The 17,718-nt window shown below is 36.9% G+C and overlaps 1 protein-coding gene across 1 annotated transcript; it reads left to right on the top strand.

Annotated features, from left to right (window-relative positions):
- The first annotated feature begins 1,039 nt into the window (after positions 1 to 1,039).
- On the top strand, positions 1,040 to 17,333 carry LIPN (lipase family member N). The gene is made up of 9 exons (XM_045568211.1): positions 1,040 to 1,147; positions 1,781 to 1,898; positions 3,910 to 4,108; positions 6,052 to 6,161; positions 8,430 to 8,566; positions 9,954 to 10,100; positions 13,551 to 13,622; positions 14,159 to 14,230; positions 17,100 to 17,333. Exons 1-9 carry the CDS (start codon positions 1,040 to 1,042, stop codon positions 17,331 to 17,333), a joined length of 1,197 nt encoding a protein of 398 aa, XP_045424167.1.
- The last annotated feature ends 385 nt before the right edge of the window (positions 17,334 to 17,718 follow it).

The following is a 17,718-nucleotide window of genomic DNA, read 5'->3' as shown; positions in this document are numbered from 1 at the left end:
AATGCCTTGCATAAGGTAAGTACTCAATAGATATTGGCTATTATTACTTTCATACAATTTTTAAAATTATATGACATTTACAGATATAAATTATTTTCAACCAGATAGGAAATGTATGGAAAGCTACTTAGCTTCAAAGGGAAACTCTGTATTTCAAAAGTCAGAGATTGGTTCGTTAAAGTGAAGGCTTTCTGATATTACTCTCTTGCTCATTCTTAGAATAAGAAAAATAGAGCATTTATTAAGAACTTACACCATACTGAGTGTGTTATATATATTATGTCACTTAATCCTCACTATAAACCTATGAGGTAGGTTGCATTACTTTCTTAATTTTCCTTACAAGGAAGCCAAGAGATAAAGCTACTAAATACCTTGCCCGAGGTCAGACATCTTCTGCAGTAAGGCTGGACTTCAAGTTCAGGCCATTTGACTGCAGCACTCATATGATGAGTGTGCTATACTGTTATGGTGCCAGGTGGCCTTTGAAGAGATAGTTTTAAACCACAGCAAGGAAGTGAGACTGCACATTGAAATATGCAAAAGTTGCCTTTGAGTGTCCACATGAGAAATAGTTACATCACTAGAAACTGATCATAAGCTTGTTTGTTTGGTTGAAGCATCATTTGTTCATTGTTCTTGTTTCCTTTATGGGATGCTGGGCTAGACTAGGGGATAACTCTACTTTTCACTTTGCCACGATATGGAAACTTGTCCTCTGAATCCTTAAGTATCCTGGTAACTCACGGGTGAACAAAGACTTATAAGAATTGAACTTTGATTAAAATAAGACAAAAAAAGCCCTTCATATTTGATTAAATTCATTTCAAGAATTAGACTATGTCAAGATAATTTTTGTGTGAAAAAATAGAGTAACAGTGCTCCAAGTTAGTTCACTGTATTTATTCCCTTTCATACATTATCAGCTTTCTTATGGTGTTATTCAAGCTTTCATTAGGGCACTATTTTCATTTCATTAATCAACAATGACAGGTAAAATTAATCTATGGATATTAAATTTTTTATGCCCAGCAGTTCTATGATGTGGCTGTTTTTAACAACAACCTGTTTGATTTGTGGAACTTTGAATGCTGGTAGATTCTTTGACTTGGAAAATGAAGTAAATCCTGAAGTGTGGATGAATATTGTAAGTACTAGAAAATTTCAAAGACCATCAAAGGAAGCAGGATTAATAGGTTGTGAGAGCAAAGGTCCTATTATAACAGAAAATCTCTGATAAGAAAACATGTTAAATGTAGATGGTTTTTAATATCTCTACAAGAGTCAAGCTAGGTAGATCTTCTCGTTTGGCTGAATAACTAATATTTTCTATTATAGTAATGAAAACAAGCATTGTGTTTTATATATATATAACCTCCTCTTTTGAATTTATATTTTAAGAATATTAAGCCATTTGTATGATATATATGACTGCCTTCTACTATAGTAGAAGGTCTATAGTTTTGTTACCTTTAAACCAAGAGAGGTCTCAAAAGACATTTGACCTGAGAATATAGCTTTGTCAGAAAGAATGGGTTAATGCTAAATTTTCTTCCTACACTCCAAAATATTTGCCAATAGTTTGAAAATCGTAGATATTTTCTAACATTCTACTTATTTTTTATAAAAACTTTATGTAGTAAATTAATTTCACAATTACCTGGGAGTACAGATTTCAGATAATTCACCCTAATAAACACACACTAGATGCTTTCTTTTAGTTTCTTTTGATATCCTGCAGAGAAAAAGTTCAGCTAATGCCTGTATTTTCACTGTGCAGAGTGAAATCATTACCTACAATGGCTACCCCAGTGAAGAGTATGATGTCACCACTGCAGATGGGTACATACTACTTGTCAACAGAATCCCCTACGGGCAAAGACATGCTGGGAGCACAGGTACAAGACATGTCTCTCCTGAGAAGGAGAACTGCATGTGACAGAAATTTAGTGCTGGATATTCATCAAGAGTGTGACTGGTTTATCAAAATTGCTTTAATTTATTGGGTTAGTCTGTAAGTGGTTAAAAGGGAACTGTACTCTTGATGATTCTCTTAAAACAGGCAAAATAAAAATACAGTGGGCAAGACTGATCTTGCTGACTACAACCAGACTTGCTTGTTAGGGTATAAATGGAAAGGTGGAGCCTACATTTGGCTAGCTGGTTACTGAGTTCTCATGTGGAAAATTGCCATGTCCCAGGAAAATGGATCTCTTCACTGCTGAAAGGAGATTTGCTAGATTGCGTGTCGTTGACTGTGGGGTACCCCAAAAACCTCTCCCCTGCACCCACTAACATCAAGGGGCTTCCCTCTGCAGGATAAAAAAATCAACTTAAATGACAGTAGCATTTCTGAAACTTTTTCCAGAGTTGAAAACCTTAACATCCACATACACTTTGACCTAAGAGTTCATGGAATGAAAGAGCGTGGTATTAATAAGGCCTGAAATCTAGACTGAAGACCCAGCCATGCAAAAGCAGGGGAATGATATTCTTAAAAAGGGAAGACATAACCGCAAAGCCTCTGAGGAGGGAAATATAAGAATAAACAAAATATCTGCAAAGGCTCAATGACAAATCATTTATTAGCAGCTGCTTATCATGTTCACTCTGTATCTTCTGACCCACCATCCACTTTCAGTAGCAGATAAAGTCATGTTGTTCGACATTCTGCCCCTCTAAGAAAGAAATTTGTACTTCAAGAGTTTCAAAAGGAAAAATCAGGGTGGAACATGGGTAGCCTCACCAGTTAAAATATGGGACATCCAGTTAAATTTGAATGTTAGATCAACAACAATTTTTTTTCATGTAAGTCTCATTTTAAGATATACTAAAAAGTTATTCATTGTTTATCTTAAATTCAAATTTCCTAAATCTGGTAATCCCAGGCATAGAGGAGAGGAAGGTGTAACATACAAAAGGAGAAAACTTCTATGGGAAAGATTTTGCTTAAGGAGGGAGAATTTTGGAAAGATTTGGAAATAAAAATCATTTAATAGATATATTGTTCTACACACTTTAAATCAGTTAAACCTACCAGCAACACCATGAGGTGGGTACCATGAATAGTTGCCATTTTACAGATGATGCCACTGAGGCACAACAGGTTATGTAACAGGCTGAAAGTCACACACATAGCAAATGACAGAACCAGAATTTAAATCCAGGAAGCCTGGCTCTAGAGCCTGTGTTCTTAGCCATTAAATTATGGTGTCTTTTCTGCACTTTCAACCCTGGTTCTTCCCATCTCTCTGAATACTCTCCCCCTCGGGAATCTGGGAATTGGCAGTGGGATGCTGAGCTGCTTATACTATTGTGTAATAGTTCTCAAATGCTCTCCACTGAGTGGGGGCTGGGGATTTGGTTGGAAGTTGGTGAGAACTGTCCATTTACACTCACCTCCTCTTCCTCCCTGGAAGATTTACAGGACTCCAATAACATGATAAATTCCACATCTTTGTAAGCCACACGTAGGAGATATGTATGAATACACAGAGCAGAGCAGTTACAAGCACAGGCTTTGACATGAAACAAAACCAGGTTTGAGTCTTTGCTTTGTAACTTTTTACCTGGGTGACCCTCCTGAAAAGTTACTTAACTACATTAAGGCTTGGTTTCCACATCTGTAAAATGAGGATTCTCAAAATAGCAACTACTTTATAGAGTTATTGTAAGAATTTAATAAGCTAGTACATGTAAATCAGTCAGCATAGCACCAGGTACAAAGTATGTGCTCAAGAAACTGAAGTTATATGATTATAATGCTTTACACTAATGACAAGGCAGAAATGAATACTGGTTTTGCTTTTTACTGTGTGTGTGTGTTTCTATGATGTTTCTGACATTTTTATCATAAATATATATCTCTCTCTCTCTTTTTCTCTCTCTCTCTCCATGCCCTGTCCCCAGGTCCCCGGCCAGTTGTGTACATGCAGCATGCCCTGTTTGGAGACAATGCCTACTGGCTTGAGAATTTTGCCAGTGGAAGCCTTGGATTCCTTCTAGCAGATGCAGGTTACGATGTATGGATGGGAAACAGTCGAGGGAATACTTGGTCAAGAAGACACAAAACACTCTCAGAGACTGAAGAGAAATTCTGGGCCTTTAGGTAAACTCTAGCTAAGGATTTAAGAGGAAAGTTGGAGGTAATTTTTTTTAAATATAATAGTGTGAATGATAGTCATAATAATCTTTGACACTTGAAGTAACATAGCTCCTTATAGTTTCTGCTAACATCTCAAAGGAGAGAAACAGCAAGAAGTTTTGATTTTCACTGATTGCCCCACAGCAAATTATGCTGTTTTAACCAGATCATTTTAACATCTGATTCTAAGTATTTTAAGTATGTCCCAAGTGATAGCTCAAGAAATTCCTATGACTAATGCATGCATTCATTCAGCCAGTGTTTGAGTGCCTACTGTATGCACTGTCCTAGGCCCTGAACGTTCAAACAGTGAACACACCAAATCCCTGTCCTCACGAAGCTTATATTCATTTTAGTGATAATTTTACAAGTCTTTTCTCCTGGAAAGCCAGTCAATTTTGCAAAGATGATGTATAGCAGTACTGCATTTATTTAGAGAAACTGTGGTTGAGATTGTACAGAATATTATTTTCAGGAAAACTCCAATATGACATTTCTAAAACCTTGTTAATGGGAAAGGAAGAAGAATCTTTTGATATGTTGACTGTCTTTTGTTTGTTTGTTTCTTTTTGAGACAGAGTCTCACTCTGTCACCCTGGCTAGAGTGCCATGGCATCAGCCTGGCTCATAGCAACCTCAAACTCCTGGGCTCAAATGATCCTCTGGCCTCAGCCTCCCAAGTAGCTGGGACTACAGGCATGTGTGACCATGCCTGGCTATTTTTTCTGTTTTTAGTTGCCTGGCTATTTTTTTCTATTTTATGAGGTCTTGTTCTTGCTCAGTCTGGTCTTGAGCTCCTGAGCTCAATGGATCCTCCCCTCTCGGCTTCCCAGAGTGCTAGGACTACAGGTGTGAGCCACCGCATCTGGCCCATGACAGTTTTTTTAATGAACGTATTTTCTGCTGTTACCAGGAAACAGGCTGGCGGCTACAGTAGACTTCCTTTCTTTGAGCCTAAGCTCCCTGTTGTTTTGCAAGCCTCCTGCTAGAACAGAGTGTACATTCCTATCACATTAATAAAATATTCAGCAACTGAAAGGTTGAGAGGAAAGAAGGCATAGAATAAATTGGTAGAGTCAGAGCTCTCAGGCCAGGAGCGAGTGTTAGGAAATACTTTGTGACACTAGTCTTTGACTGGGAGCTAGGAGCTTGCTTACTTTAAGGCATCACAACATTTTATCTTTTATACTTGGGAGAACCAATCTAGAGATTTCCCCACATGTTCTTTTAACAAAAAGGCCTCTGGCTCATAGGGTACCTGATTTGACTAAATGTTATATAGGTCTTTTTGATCTCCTATATTAATGCTGGCTAAACCAATACTATAGGATATCAGTATATATTGAATATATATCCCCATGGACAGAAATATTAATCATAGCAACATCGTATTGAGTGCCTACTAGCAGCCAGAGTCATTTCTTTCATACCATCCAACTCCTATAGCAGCCCTGTAAATCACAGAGCACTTAAGTAACTTATCAAAAGGTACTCAGCTCGTAAATGGCAGAATCGTGATTTACAGCAGTCCTGTTTCCAAAGATGGGTATTAAATGACCCTGAGAGTTGTGAAGTCCCACGGGGGAGTCAGAAGTAGAAGCATGCAAACTTCATGGGGAAAAGGAAGGCAAAGAGAAGGAAGAGAAGGGGTGAAGAGGAGGGATAATCAGGCTGAACTTCAGAAAGCATACACAAGTTTTGAAATTGTTCCTGTTACTAGGAAGAAAAATATATATTTGTAGGGGAAAAAAGCTACAGTAGCCTACATTCAATTGGAAAAATAATGAAATACACCCAGAAGAAGAAAACAGTGCAGAATTTTGTGTATAAAAGGAAGCAAGCAAGTGCTCTGAGCTTTCAACTTACACTCCAAGTATTTATTTATAAGCCCCTGTTTTATTTTGCAGTTTTGATGAAATGGCCAAATATGATCTCCCAGGAATAATAGACTTCATTGTAAATAAAACTGGTCAGGAGAAGTTGTATTTTATTGGACATTCACTTGGTACTACAATAGGTATGTTTACAACTATCAGTGTTATTGGAGTCTTATGGGAGTCTACCTTAACAGTGGAATAGAGGAACTACTGTTTATAGTGCCCTTAATTCTCTGTCCTATGCTTGGAATAACCCTAAGCAGCTGTGAACCCACAATCCAGAGACTGTATATAAGGCAAATGTTTTCTCCATCTCTGGTAGCCTTGGCATATTTGTAATGGTGATGTAATTTCCCAGGAATAACATGTGTCCCAAAACCTAGGAAGTAATTCTAAAGAGTTAATGTCTAGATTCCCTCTAAACTGAATAAGTAAAGCCTAATGCTATGAAATATCCTTGAAGAATGATAAATACACATAAATCGTATCTTTCTCACAACCCAAATGGGATTTTAAAAAAATAAAAAGGGGGATATTACATGTACATTTTAACAAAACAAAAAGATATGGTTATATTTCCTTGTGGGTTAAAGCATAAAAGCTTACTATAATAAATCAACTGGGCTTATCTATTTAACATAAGATTTAATATTTATGAAATAGCAATTAAATGTAAACACTAGGTAGAAATTTTTTTAATTTTTGACATTGACAATTTACTTCTTAATGATCATCTAGATATTTTGGAAAGAAATCAATAATCTAGTTACAAATAAAAGTTTAAAGAGATCCATACTAACAAAAATTTGAATTTAGTATTGAAATTCTACTAAAGTTTCTAATTTTAAGAGAATAAGTGATATGAACACACAATATTTTAGATTGAGTAAAACTGTGCAAGAAATAAATATTCTTACAATATTTTCATTATCATCATCAACAAACATATATTGATTATACTTTATCTTGATAGGCATTTTAAAAGCTTGGAACAGACAGTGAGCATCAGAGAGTATATTATACTAAAAGAATGTCGGAGAACTAACAGAAGATCAAAAGATGCCGCTAGTAAACAAATAATTATACTATAATATCTAACACTTATTGAGCATTCATTATGTATAGGGCTCCATGTTCAGGACCTTTCCCACAATATCTCCCTCTGATCTTCAGAACAACCCTACTAGTATTGTCTCCATCTCGTAGAAGAGCAAACAGATTCAAACCAGGTTAGTCTGATTCACTACCTGGGTATGTGAGCACTATGGAGAAACTGTATAGAGAAGGAATGACCTGAGTTGGGTCTGGAAAAGTGGGTAAGACTTAGATATGCTCTGATCTACAAAGAAAACATGGAGAATTTGATCATCAGTGCTCTATGTTACATTTCGTGCATGGTATATTTTAATGAGCACTATTTGCCCTTTGGACAGAGCAATTTTTGTTACGTGGGAAGGACCCACTGTTTGTAGGACATTTAGCAATGCAGGCCCCAGCCCACTAAATGTCAAAAGGGCTCTCCAGTCTGTGTGGCCACCAAAAAACTCACCTCCACGCGTTTTCAAACAGTCTCTGGGGGGCAGTATTATGCCTGGTTCAAAGTCTTTGTATCAGATACTCAGAAAATTATTTCAGTTCCTCTGTTTCTGGCAGACAGTTTTAACATTTCAACAAGCATTTCAGGACACACACACACACACACACACACACACACACACACACACTGCCGATCTCCACCCTTCTCCTCCTAGGGCTGTAAAAGGGGGCAATGTCACTGTTCAAAGAGCAGGACAAATGGAAACAGCTGGTCCTTCCTGGGACCACAGTGGATCCAGGGAAAGCCCCTTCCTTCTTGGAAGTAAGGAAGAGTCTGGGAGGTTGGCAAGCAGCTAGCAAGCCACTGGGAGCAGTAAAATCTCATTCCCCTCTGAGAAAGAAAACCTGTGGAATAACTACATGATACTATAGAAAGAAATTAATTTACCTCCCTTGAACTGATTATTTACTTCTGGAAGTTCTGTGACTCATTCTGGCCTCTTAGAGTTGGAGGTGAATGAGAATATTGCCAGCATTTACCCCATGCTTGGGAAGTGAAGCTGCCTTCAGTTCACCCAGCAGTAGCTGCTCTGTCAGCCCACTCCTCACCTTTCCCCCGTCAGCTACTCCATTCCTCCCAAACCAGTTAAGCTGTCCTTCACTAGAATAAGAGAAGATTGGGGGCTTGGGAGTAGAGAGGACTAAAGGCAGATTAACTTTGCAGAATAACTCAGAAGAATTTTCCAATTCATCCTCAAGATCATCACAATAGAAGGACAAAAATGACTAAGCAGAATCCCACTTTTATTAGTAGAAACATTGCTTATGTATTTCTAATTTTTACAAGATTGTCTTGTCTCCTGTTTTCTCAGGGTTTGTAGCCTTTTCCACCATGCCTGAACTGGCACAAAGAATCAAAATGAATTTTGCTTTGGGTCCTATGATCTCATTCAAATATCCCACAGGCATTTTTACCAATCTTTTTCTACTTCCCAATTCCATGCTCAAGGTAGGCTCCTCCTTTTGACAAAATTTACCTGAGGATATACTTGTTCCCAAATGAGAGCTTGCAGTAATTTACCAAAGCTAGGATTCCAAAGCCTAAATGTCTTACAACTCAAGTAGTCATTCAAATATTTATTGTTTATTTTTCAAGAGTCGAAAAAGTGATTTGATTGTCAATTGTGGATTTGAAATTTTATCCATCAAAGGGTTGTTTTGGTCTTGTTTTTCTGTTTGCTTTTGTTTCTCTGCAAAGGTCATTGCCACAATGAGTGTAGTAATTTCACCAAGATTGCCCTTTGAGTTTGGGGTGATGGATAAAATAGATTTGGGCAAAATGAAGTCAAAGAGACCAGTTAGGATACCACAATAATTTGTATGTAAGAAAATGAGGTCCCTGTTTGAGGTGGAGTGATAGGAATGGAAAAACTATTATTTTTTAACTAATACAAGAATTTCCATAGGGCCTAATGACTGGTTTGATACCAATTGTATTGTTTACTGTGAGCACAGTGATGTAACTTCCCTGTTCAAGAACTTCCCTAGTTCTGTTTTTAAAATGTGTTGTCATCAGTTAGTTTTGAATATTTTCTACATATGGGTGGGGTTGAGCAAACTAATTTGTGAAATTAAATTGAGAGGTGGATACACCTATCTGTAAATACACTGGTTTTGTATGTGTTGCTCTTCCTACATAGATCAGCTATGAGACAAATAATGCTATTGCCTGCTCTGTTTCACATTTCCCACTGTCATCATTCCTGCCACGTTAAGTCCTATCCCCTGTTCCTCCCTGCTATCAGTTGTCCCCAGAAGCTTCAAGACCTTGCCAGAAATCCCTACTGATGCATACTTTCCAAAGTCCTAGAAGTTTTAATCTTGCTGCCTTCAGGACATCATTGTATCTCTTCTGTCCATTGTCACCCTCCCTTTGGTTCACCATTCTTTACTTTCCAACCTAAGAGCTGGCTAACCTGGGACAGTACTATAAAGCCAATGCCATGTGCACATGGCTAATGTGGAAAACTGTTTTCCCTTCCTACTCAGGGTCATATTTGACCTTAAAAAGAAACTATTCCACCTTTCTTACCAATAAATGAGAAATAAATATCGGCAATCACTTATTGGGCAGAATTCAGGGAAGCTTCAACATGGAGAAGTGAATTTGGGGTTGAGGGCTCTTATTGCAATCTCCTTATAAATAATATTTAATGATCTTTCTCATGTGGAGATAGATTCCTAAAGCACTTTTTCTGAATGATTTGGTCTCCTTGACTGAAATAGCAAATATAAATACAAGTAGATCCCCAAGTATGACTCATTTCTGGAATGAAGGGAATGTCAAGAAGTCTGAAAATGGTTCTTGAAAAGGTAATTATTGTTTACTTTTGCAGGCTTTTTTTGGTACCAAAGGTGTCTTTATAGAAGATAAGAAAAAAAAGATACCTTCTACCAAAATCTGCAACAATAAAATACTCTGGCTGATATGTAGTGAATTTTTGTCCTTATGGGCTGGATACAACAAGAAAAATATGAATATGGTATGTATAATAACTATGGGACCATTTGATACCTCAAGAAATGTTAGCTTTCCTTTGATTCATTTTGATATATCTATTACACTATATGGATTCATATGGTATTCCAAATGCTTAGAGGCAGATTTTTTTTTGCTATTTAAAAAAAAATATTTTATGGGTACATAATAGTTGTACATATTTATGGGGTACATGTGATATTTTGATGCAAGCATACAATGTGTAATGATCAAATCAGGGTAATTGGGATATCCACCACCTCAAGCATTTATCTTTTTTGTGTGTTAGGAAGCTTCCCATTCCACTATTCTAATTATTTTGAAATATACAATAAATTATTGTTACCTATAGTTGCTTTATTGTGCTACCAAACACTAGGTCTTATTTCTTCTATCTAACTATATTTTTGCACCCATTAACCAACCACTCTTTCCCCAATACTCTTACCAGTCTCTGGTAACCATCATTCTATTCTCTATCTCATGAGCTTGATTGTTTTCATTTTGATTGCCCACATATGAGTGAAAACATGTGATATTTGTCTTTTTGTGTCTGGCTTATTTCACTTAAAATAATGTCTTCCAGTTCCATCCATGTTGTTACAAATGACAAGACTTCATTCTTTTTTTATGATTGAATAATATTCCATTATGTATATGTACCACATTATCCATTTATCTGTTGATGGACATTTAGGTTGATTTCATATCTTGGCTCTTGTGAATAGTGCTGTAATAAACAAGAGAGTACGGATATCTCTTCCATATGCTGATTTCCTTTCTTCTGGGTATACACTCAGCAATGAGATTGCTGGGTCATATGGGAGTTCTGTTTCAGTTTTTCAAAGAACCTCCACACTCTTCTCCACAGTGGATGCACTAATTTACATTCCACCAAGAGTGTACGAGTGTTCTCCTTTCTCCACATCCTTGCCAGTGTTCGTTATTGACTATCTTTTTGATGAAATCTATTCTTAACAGGTGAGATGGTATCTCATTGTAGTTTTGATTTGCATTTTTCTGATGATTATGTTGAGCATTAGTTCATATACCTGTTGACCATATGTATGTCTTCTTTTGAAAAATGTCTATTCAGATATTTTGCCCATTTTTAATAGAATTATTTTATTGTTTTTTTGGGGGGGGTTCTTGTTTGTTTGGTTTTGTTTTTGCTGTTGAGTTGTTTGCACTCCTTCTATATTTTGGTTATTTATCCCTTAGATGGGTAGACTGCAAATATGTTCACCCATTCAATATAATGTCTCTTTACTTTGTTGATTGTTTCCTTTGCTGTGCAGAAGCTTTTTAGCCTGATGTGATCCTATTTGTCCATTTTTGCTTTGATTGCCTGTGCTTTTAAGGTCTTACTTAAGAAATGTTTGCCTAGATCAATGTCCTGGAACATTTTCCCAATATTTTATTCTAGTAGTTCCATAGTTTCAGGTCTTGGATTTAAGTCTTTAATCCATTTTTATTTTATTTTTTTATATGGTGAGAGATAGTGGTCTAGTTTCATTCTGCTGCATATGGGTATCCAGTTTTCTCAGCACCATATATTAAAGAGATTGTCCTTTTCCCATGTTCCTGATGCCTTTGTTGAAAAAAAGTTTACTGTAAATGTATGGATTTATTTCTGGATTCTCTATTCTGTTCCAATGGTCTATGTGTCTGCTTTTATGCCAGTACCATGCTGTTTTTGTTACTGTAGCTTTGTAGTAGAATTTGAAGTCAGATAATGTGTTGCCTCCAGCTTTGTTCTTTTTGCTCAGGATCTTATATTTAGAAAAACCTAAAGACTTCACCAAAAAACTATTCGAAGTGAAAAACTGAAAAACAAATTCAGTAAATTTGAAGGATACAGAATCAACATACAAAAATCAGTAGCATTTCTATATGCCAACAGCTAACGATCTAAAAATGAAACCAGGAAAGTAATACCATTTACAATAGCTACAATAAAATAAAATACCTAGGAATAAACTTAACCACAGAAGTAAAAGTTCTCTACAATGAAAACTATACAACGTTGATGAAAGAAATTGAAGAGGACACACACAAAAAGGAAGGCTATTCCATGTTCATGGATTGGAAGAATCAATATTGTTAAAATGTCCATACTACCCAAACAATCTACAGATTATACAGATCTACAGATTTTTTATATATATATATTTTTTTTTTGAGACAGAGTCTTGCTCTGTTGCCCTGGCTAGAGGGCTAGAGTGCAATGGCATCATCATAGCTCATTGCAACCTCAGACTCCTGGGCTCAGGCGATCCTCCTATCTCAGCCTCCTAAGGAGCTGGGACTACAGGGACATGCCACCACACCCAGCTAATTATTCTATTTGTTTGTAGAGACTGGAGTCTCATAGTTGCTCAGGCTGGTCTTGAACTCCTGACCTCAAGTGATCCTCCTGCCTCAACCTCCCAGAGTGCTAGGATTACAGTTGTGAGCCACCAAGCCCGCCCAGATTCATAGTATTCTAAGACATAGAATTATGATTACTATTCTATACCATTTTCATTTCTATAATGCTTACAAAGATTGAAGTAAGCTTTGGAAGGAACTGGCTTTTAGTTTTACTTTTGCAATATTTTATTTTATCACCACAAGAGCTGGGCAAGTTGGTAGTATGATTTTTTGTATGTTCATTTAATAGATGAAAAAAACAGAAACTCAGAAATGTTAAATAACTTGACCAAAGTTATAAAGCTGATCATTAACAACATTAGCACCTAAAATCCAGGTTTTCTGATCTGACCTGTGACCGTGCACATGGATGCACCTGCACACACCACCCCCTACACTCGCACATAGCACCTTTCCTAGTCGCTTTGCTCTGTGGTGACTCTTACTGCTTTTTCTCCTTCAAGATAAGTAAATTTCTTCTAAGTGAAGTATCATAAGAATGGAAAAACAAATGCCACATGTATTTACAATTAAATTGGTACTAATCAATCAATACTTATGTACACATATGGAAGTAACATTCATTGGGGATCAGGCAGGTGGGAGGGGGGAAGAAGGGGTGGGTGGTAAATTCACACCTTCTGGGTGTGGTGTGTGCTGTCTGGGGGATGGGTACACATGTAGATTTGACTTGGGCAGTGCAAAGGCAATTTATGTGACCAAAGCAATTGTATCCCCCTATATTCTGAAATAAAAATTAAATTAAATTAAAATTTAAATTTAAAAAATAAGCAAACTATTCTACAGATTCAGAGCTGGTGCAAGTTTTCTCTAGAGCAACCCATCCCACTAGTGAGCCCATGGTTCACTCACATTCAAGTATCTGACATAAGTGCATATTTATCTAGATGATTCTGCCTCACCATTTTCAAAACCCCAGTATTTGCTTATTAATTCTAAGAATAATTTTTCTCTGCTTTTGAAAGGCATAGTTTATTTTATTGGGTGATTATTGCTGTAACATGAGTTTTATTTCCCTTAGAGCCGAATGGATGTGTACGTGTCACATGCTCCCACTGGTACATCCATGCAGAACATCCTGCATATAAAACAGGTAAAGTCTTGATCTTGCGAAGCCATAGCAATCCTTATTTTCATTACATATAAGAGGACAGATTGACCCTGTTAAGAGGACTACCCTAAGAAGCTGAGCAGATTGCTTCCAATTTGGCTTTGCTGCCGTCTTTATGCTTTGATTTCCCTGAATTTGAAGAGAAAAGATTTTACAGTACAGACCAAGTGCGTGACATAGATGAACTCCATCTTAGATCAGAGCTTATAAAATAGACCCTTCCCTGAAGAAGGGAAGCCTCAGGAGAGCTGAGACTTCCCCAGAAAGAAAAATAACTGGGATTTAACTTCCTTCCAATGAGTCTTTGTTATCCATTAGCTTTTTCTTCAAACCAAAAGCAACCATTGCTTCTCGTTCTGTTGGACCCTATTTTTCATAATAGTAAAAAAGGTATTTCTATCTTTCTGGTCATCAGGAGCCTTATTTTCTTCCCAGTGTATAGTGTTTTTCTAAGATTTTCTATAAATTCTCATGATTCTTACCCAGATTATTATTTTTCTAAAAGACATTTATTTCAGCTTTACAGGTCTGATGAATTCAGAGCTTATGACTGGGGAAGTAAAGCCGAAAATATGCGTCACTACAATCAGGTGAGCTACTTAGAATGACCCCAGAATGGCGCTTTTGAGAAATTATAATAAGAAATTATTTGAGAGAGAAGAATCCTACCTGGCAATTGGTGGCATTGCACTGACAGAGCTTTTAAAAAAAATGTCTAATTTTAATCTGTATTCATTGCAGAAAATTTAGATATAAAAGAATCAAATACAAAGAAAATTTGTAATCCCTCCATCCAGAGATAATTAGACGTATTAATATTTTGGTGTATTTATTCCAGTTTTTCAGCATTATACTGCTTTTGTACAGCTTTTAATCTTGCTATTTCATTTACAGCTATAGCAAGAGATAATAAATGTTACTGAGGGGCTTTTAACGCAATTTTTAATGACTGCATAATAATGAAAATTGTTTCATAAAAAGTCTTGAGAGAGTACATGAATACACACTTCTTGATACCAACAAAAAAATTAGAATTCCACATGAAAGTTAAAAAAAGGATTGTCCAACATCGAACACTTGGGTCTTAAGGTATCTCTTTCCATATAACTTTACACATCAAAATTTATAGACTCATTCAGCACTGTTCTTTTAATTAATCCTGTCACCACCTTTCTGTTCTCATAGTCAGGGAACTGGCTTCTAAGTATAGCAATGTTTTCAATGTTTTCATAGACTAACATATTTTTGGTTATTTATTAGTGCAAACATAAATCAATTAAGTTGTTTCTGAGGATCAAAACAATCAATCAGACCAGTCAATTTCTCAGTAATGAACTGGATTGTTAGAGGAATGATTCTGCTAGCCCTTAAGACAACTATGGGGGCCAGACTATGTATATTTTCTTTTTAAAAAAAAATCAGTTTAAGATGTAATTTACATAAAGTAAAATTTACTAATTTCATGTGTCTGATTCAATGAGTTTTGACAAATATATTCATTTGTATAACCATACAATCTAGATAGAACATTTCCATTACCCACAAAAGTTTTCTCCTGCCTCTCAGTCTATGTATATATACAAATGCATATGTTTGCAAGTGCTCAGGAAAGATACAGAACATAGAAAACAATAAATGTTGAAGTGGTTACCTTCAGAGAGGGGAAGAAAGGAGAAGGGAAGTGGATAGACGTGAAGGAGTAAAGGACTCTCATTCTGGACTTTGTATATTTTTGGTTCCTTCCATTATTTTTAATGAACACGTTGTATTTATATACTGTTTACATTCATAAGAAAATGAAACAACACATACACACTATACACATAAGACCATTATGGTCAAGTTCTAAAGCATGTGAGTATCAATGTCCTTAGAAGTTACCAGTGGTTAGCTGGTCCTTCCTGCTCCAGGCCAATTCTGGATTTTTGTTTGTTTATTTGAGATTTAAGATCATTTAAAGTCAGTTTTTATTACATTCCCCAGAGAAATGAATCTCAATAGTTTGCCCTTTCCTCAACTTCCCAGTGCCATCTCTGCTCCCACTCTATGTTTCATTGAGTATAAAAGGATTAACCCATGTAGTCCAGGAGTAGAATTTTCTCACTGTTTTGTTCACCGGTGTTTTCTCACCTGGAAGAGTACCTGGCACTCACTGGACCTTCAATACCTATTTGTTGCATGCATGAAATTTCTTAACTTTCTTCTTATCTACCTCAAAATATCTCTGTCTTCCTTCCTTTATCAGAAAATGAAGGTCCTCTTACTTTCCAAGTTATCCCAGTCCCATGCCCTTGACCCCATCTCTTCTCATCTTCCCCTCCTCCTGGCTCCTTCTCCTATTCCTTATAACAAATGACCAAACAAACCTTCCCTCAGCCCATCAATTCTATCAAGTCATCATTCCATCACTCAGTTCTCATCGACATTTTTTAATATTTAAAAGGGCTTCCTCCCTTCACTCACTCTTGAACCTTAGAAAATGTAGGTTTGGTCTTCATCATTCTATTATGGCTACTCTATTTAATAAAGTCACCGATGGACTTTAATTGCTAAATTCAGTGGTCTATTCTCAGCTTTCAAAATGTGTTACATTAGTTACCACAATCTTCTTGCAACTCACTCCCCCAACTTGAACTTCCATGATGCAGTAATCTCTGGTTTTTCCTTCCCTTTGTGATTGCTCCCCTTGCTACTCTTTCTCCCACCACTCTCAAATGGTCAGCATTCCCCCAGGATTCTTCCTAACTCTCTCTTTTTTCCTTGGAGAATTTAGATATCCCCATAGCTTCAAGATGGACCATCCATAGTTTGTCTAGATTTTTTCAGGACTTACCTCCAACCTGCCCCTTTTTCGTTCATCCCATTAGCTGATGTCCTCACAGTTGTCCTAAGACAGAGCTCTGAGAAATGACCCTGCCTTGTCCCCAAAACTTCTGAAAGCTGTCTAAATTCCTTAGCTTTATATTCAGAGCTTGACTGTCTGCCTCTAACCTTATAGTCTACTATATTCCTTTATGTATTTTGTTCTCCAGGTACATTGGGAAGCATGCCATTCCTGATCATGTCCTGTGTACTCTTCCTGCTTCCTGGGAAGCCCACCCACACCCATCTGTGCCTGTCAAAATCCAACTATCTCTCAAGAGTCATTTCAAACAACTCCTTTTTTAAATGAAATCCCTGGGTGAAAATAATTCTTTCTGTGTCTTCCATTTTATTTTTGGAGTGTTTTATGCCATTTAACATATCCTACTTTGTATACTAATGTTTATTTATCTATCTTGCTTTGCTCTCTCTTTTGCAAACGTCTTGAAGGTAGGGACCATTACATACTTTCTTCCCTTGGTTGCTTGATAGAGCTATGGTCATAGCAGATACTCTTTTAGCAGCCTTTCTACTTATCTGAATTCGGTTGTTGCTATGAGGAGCTACCTCTTACAATTACTTCTTTCTCTCCCACAGAGTCGTCCCCCACTATATGACTTGTCTGCCATGAAAGTGCCTACTGCTATTTGGGCTGGTGGACAAGACGTCCTTGTAACACCTCAGGATGTGGCCAGAATACTTCCCCAAATCAGGAATCTTCGTTACTTTAAACTATTCCCAGATTGGAACCACTTTGATTTTGTCTGGGGCCTTGACGCCCCTCGGCGGATGTACAGCAAAATCATAGCTTTAATGAAGGCATATCCCTAAATGCAATGCACTTACTTTTCAGGTAAAAGTTGCTTCCAAGCCCGTAAGAGGCTTTAGGAAAAATACTAATCAACAGTGAGGTTGGCCTTCAGCACCCTTGTTGCTGTCGCTGAGGTGTTCCCTTATCTCAGCATTCCAACTAGGAATTATTTGAACTGTGCTGCTCTTTCTCTAAGAAACGTCTGTATCTGAAATCTTAGAATCTCATCCCTTGCATCAAGGCTAGGCCCTCTTTTTAATCCATATGATCTAGCAAATGGTTCTCTGCTAAATGTACAATTAAGAGATTAGTAAAAAGGACTTTTTCTTTCCTATTTCTATATGCATCTATCAGCTTCATATAAACAACATCCCCTCCACGTCCTCTTTTTCAAAGGATTGAATA

Source organism: Lemur catta, chromosome 14 (genome assembly GCF_020740605.2).
Source record: "Lemur catta isolate mLemCat1 chromosome 14, mLemCat1.pri, whole genome shotgun sequence".
NCBI classification, from domain to species: domain Eukaryota; kingdom Metazoa; phylum Chordata; class Mammalia; order Primates; family Lemuridae; genus Lemur; species Lemur catta.
The sequence above is the reverse complement of the archived record's forward strand: the minus strand, read 5'-3'. Positions and strand labels throughout refer to the sequence as shown.

Coding starts and splice junctions, on each gene's coding strand:
- LIPN (XM_045568211.1), top strand. CDS start 1,040: ATGATGTGGCTGTTTTTAACAACAACCTGTTTGATTTGTGGAACTTTG. Junction 1,899..3,909: donor AAGACATGCTGGGAGCACAG/GTACAAGACATG, acceptor CCCTGTCCCCAG/GTCCCCGGCCAGTTGTGTAC. Junction 6,162..8,429: donor TTCACTTGGTACTACAATAG/GTATGTTTACAA, acceptor CTGTTTTCTCAG/GGTTTGTAGCCTTTTCCACC.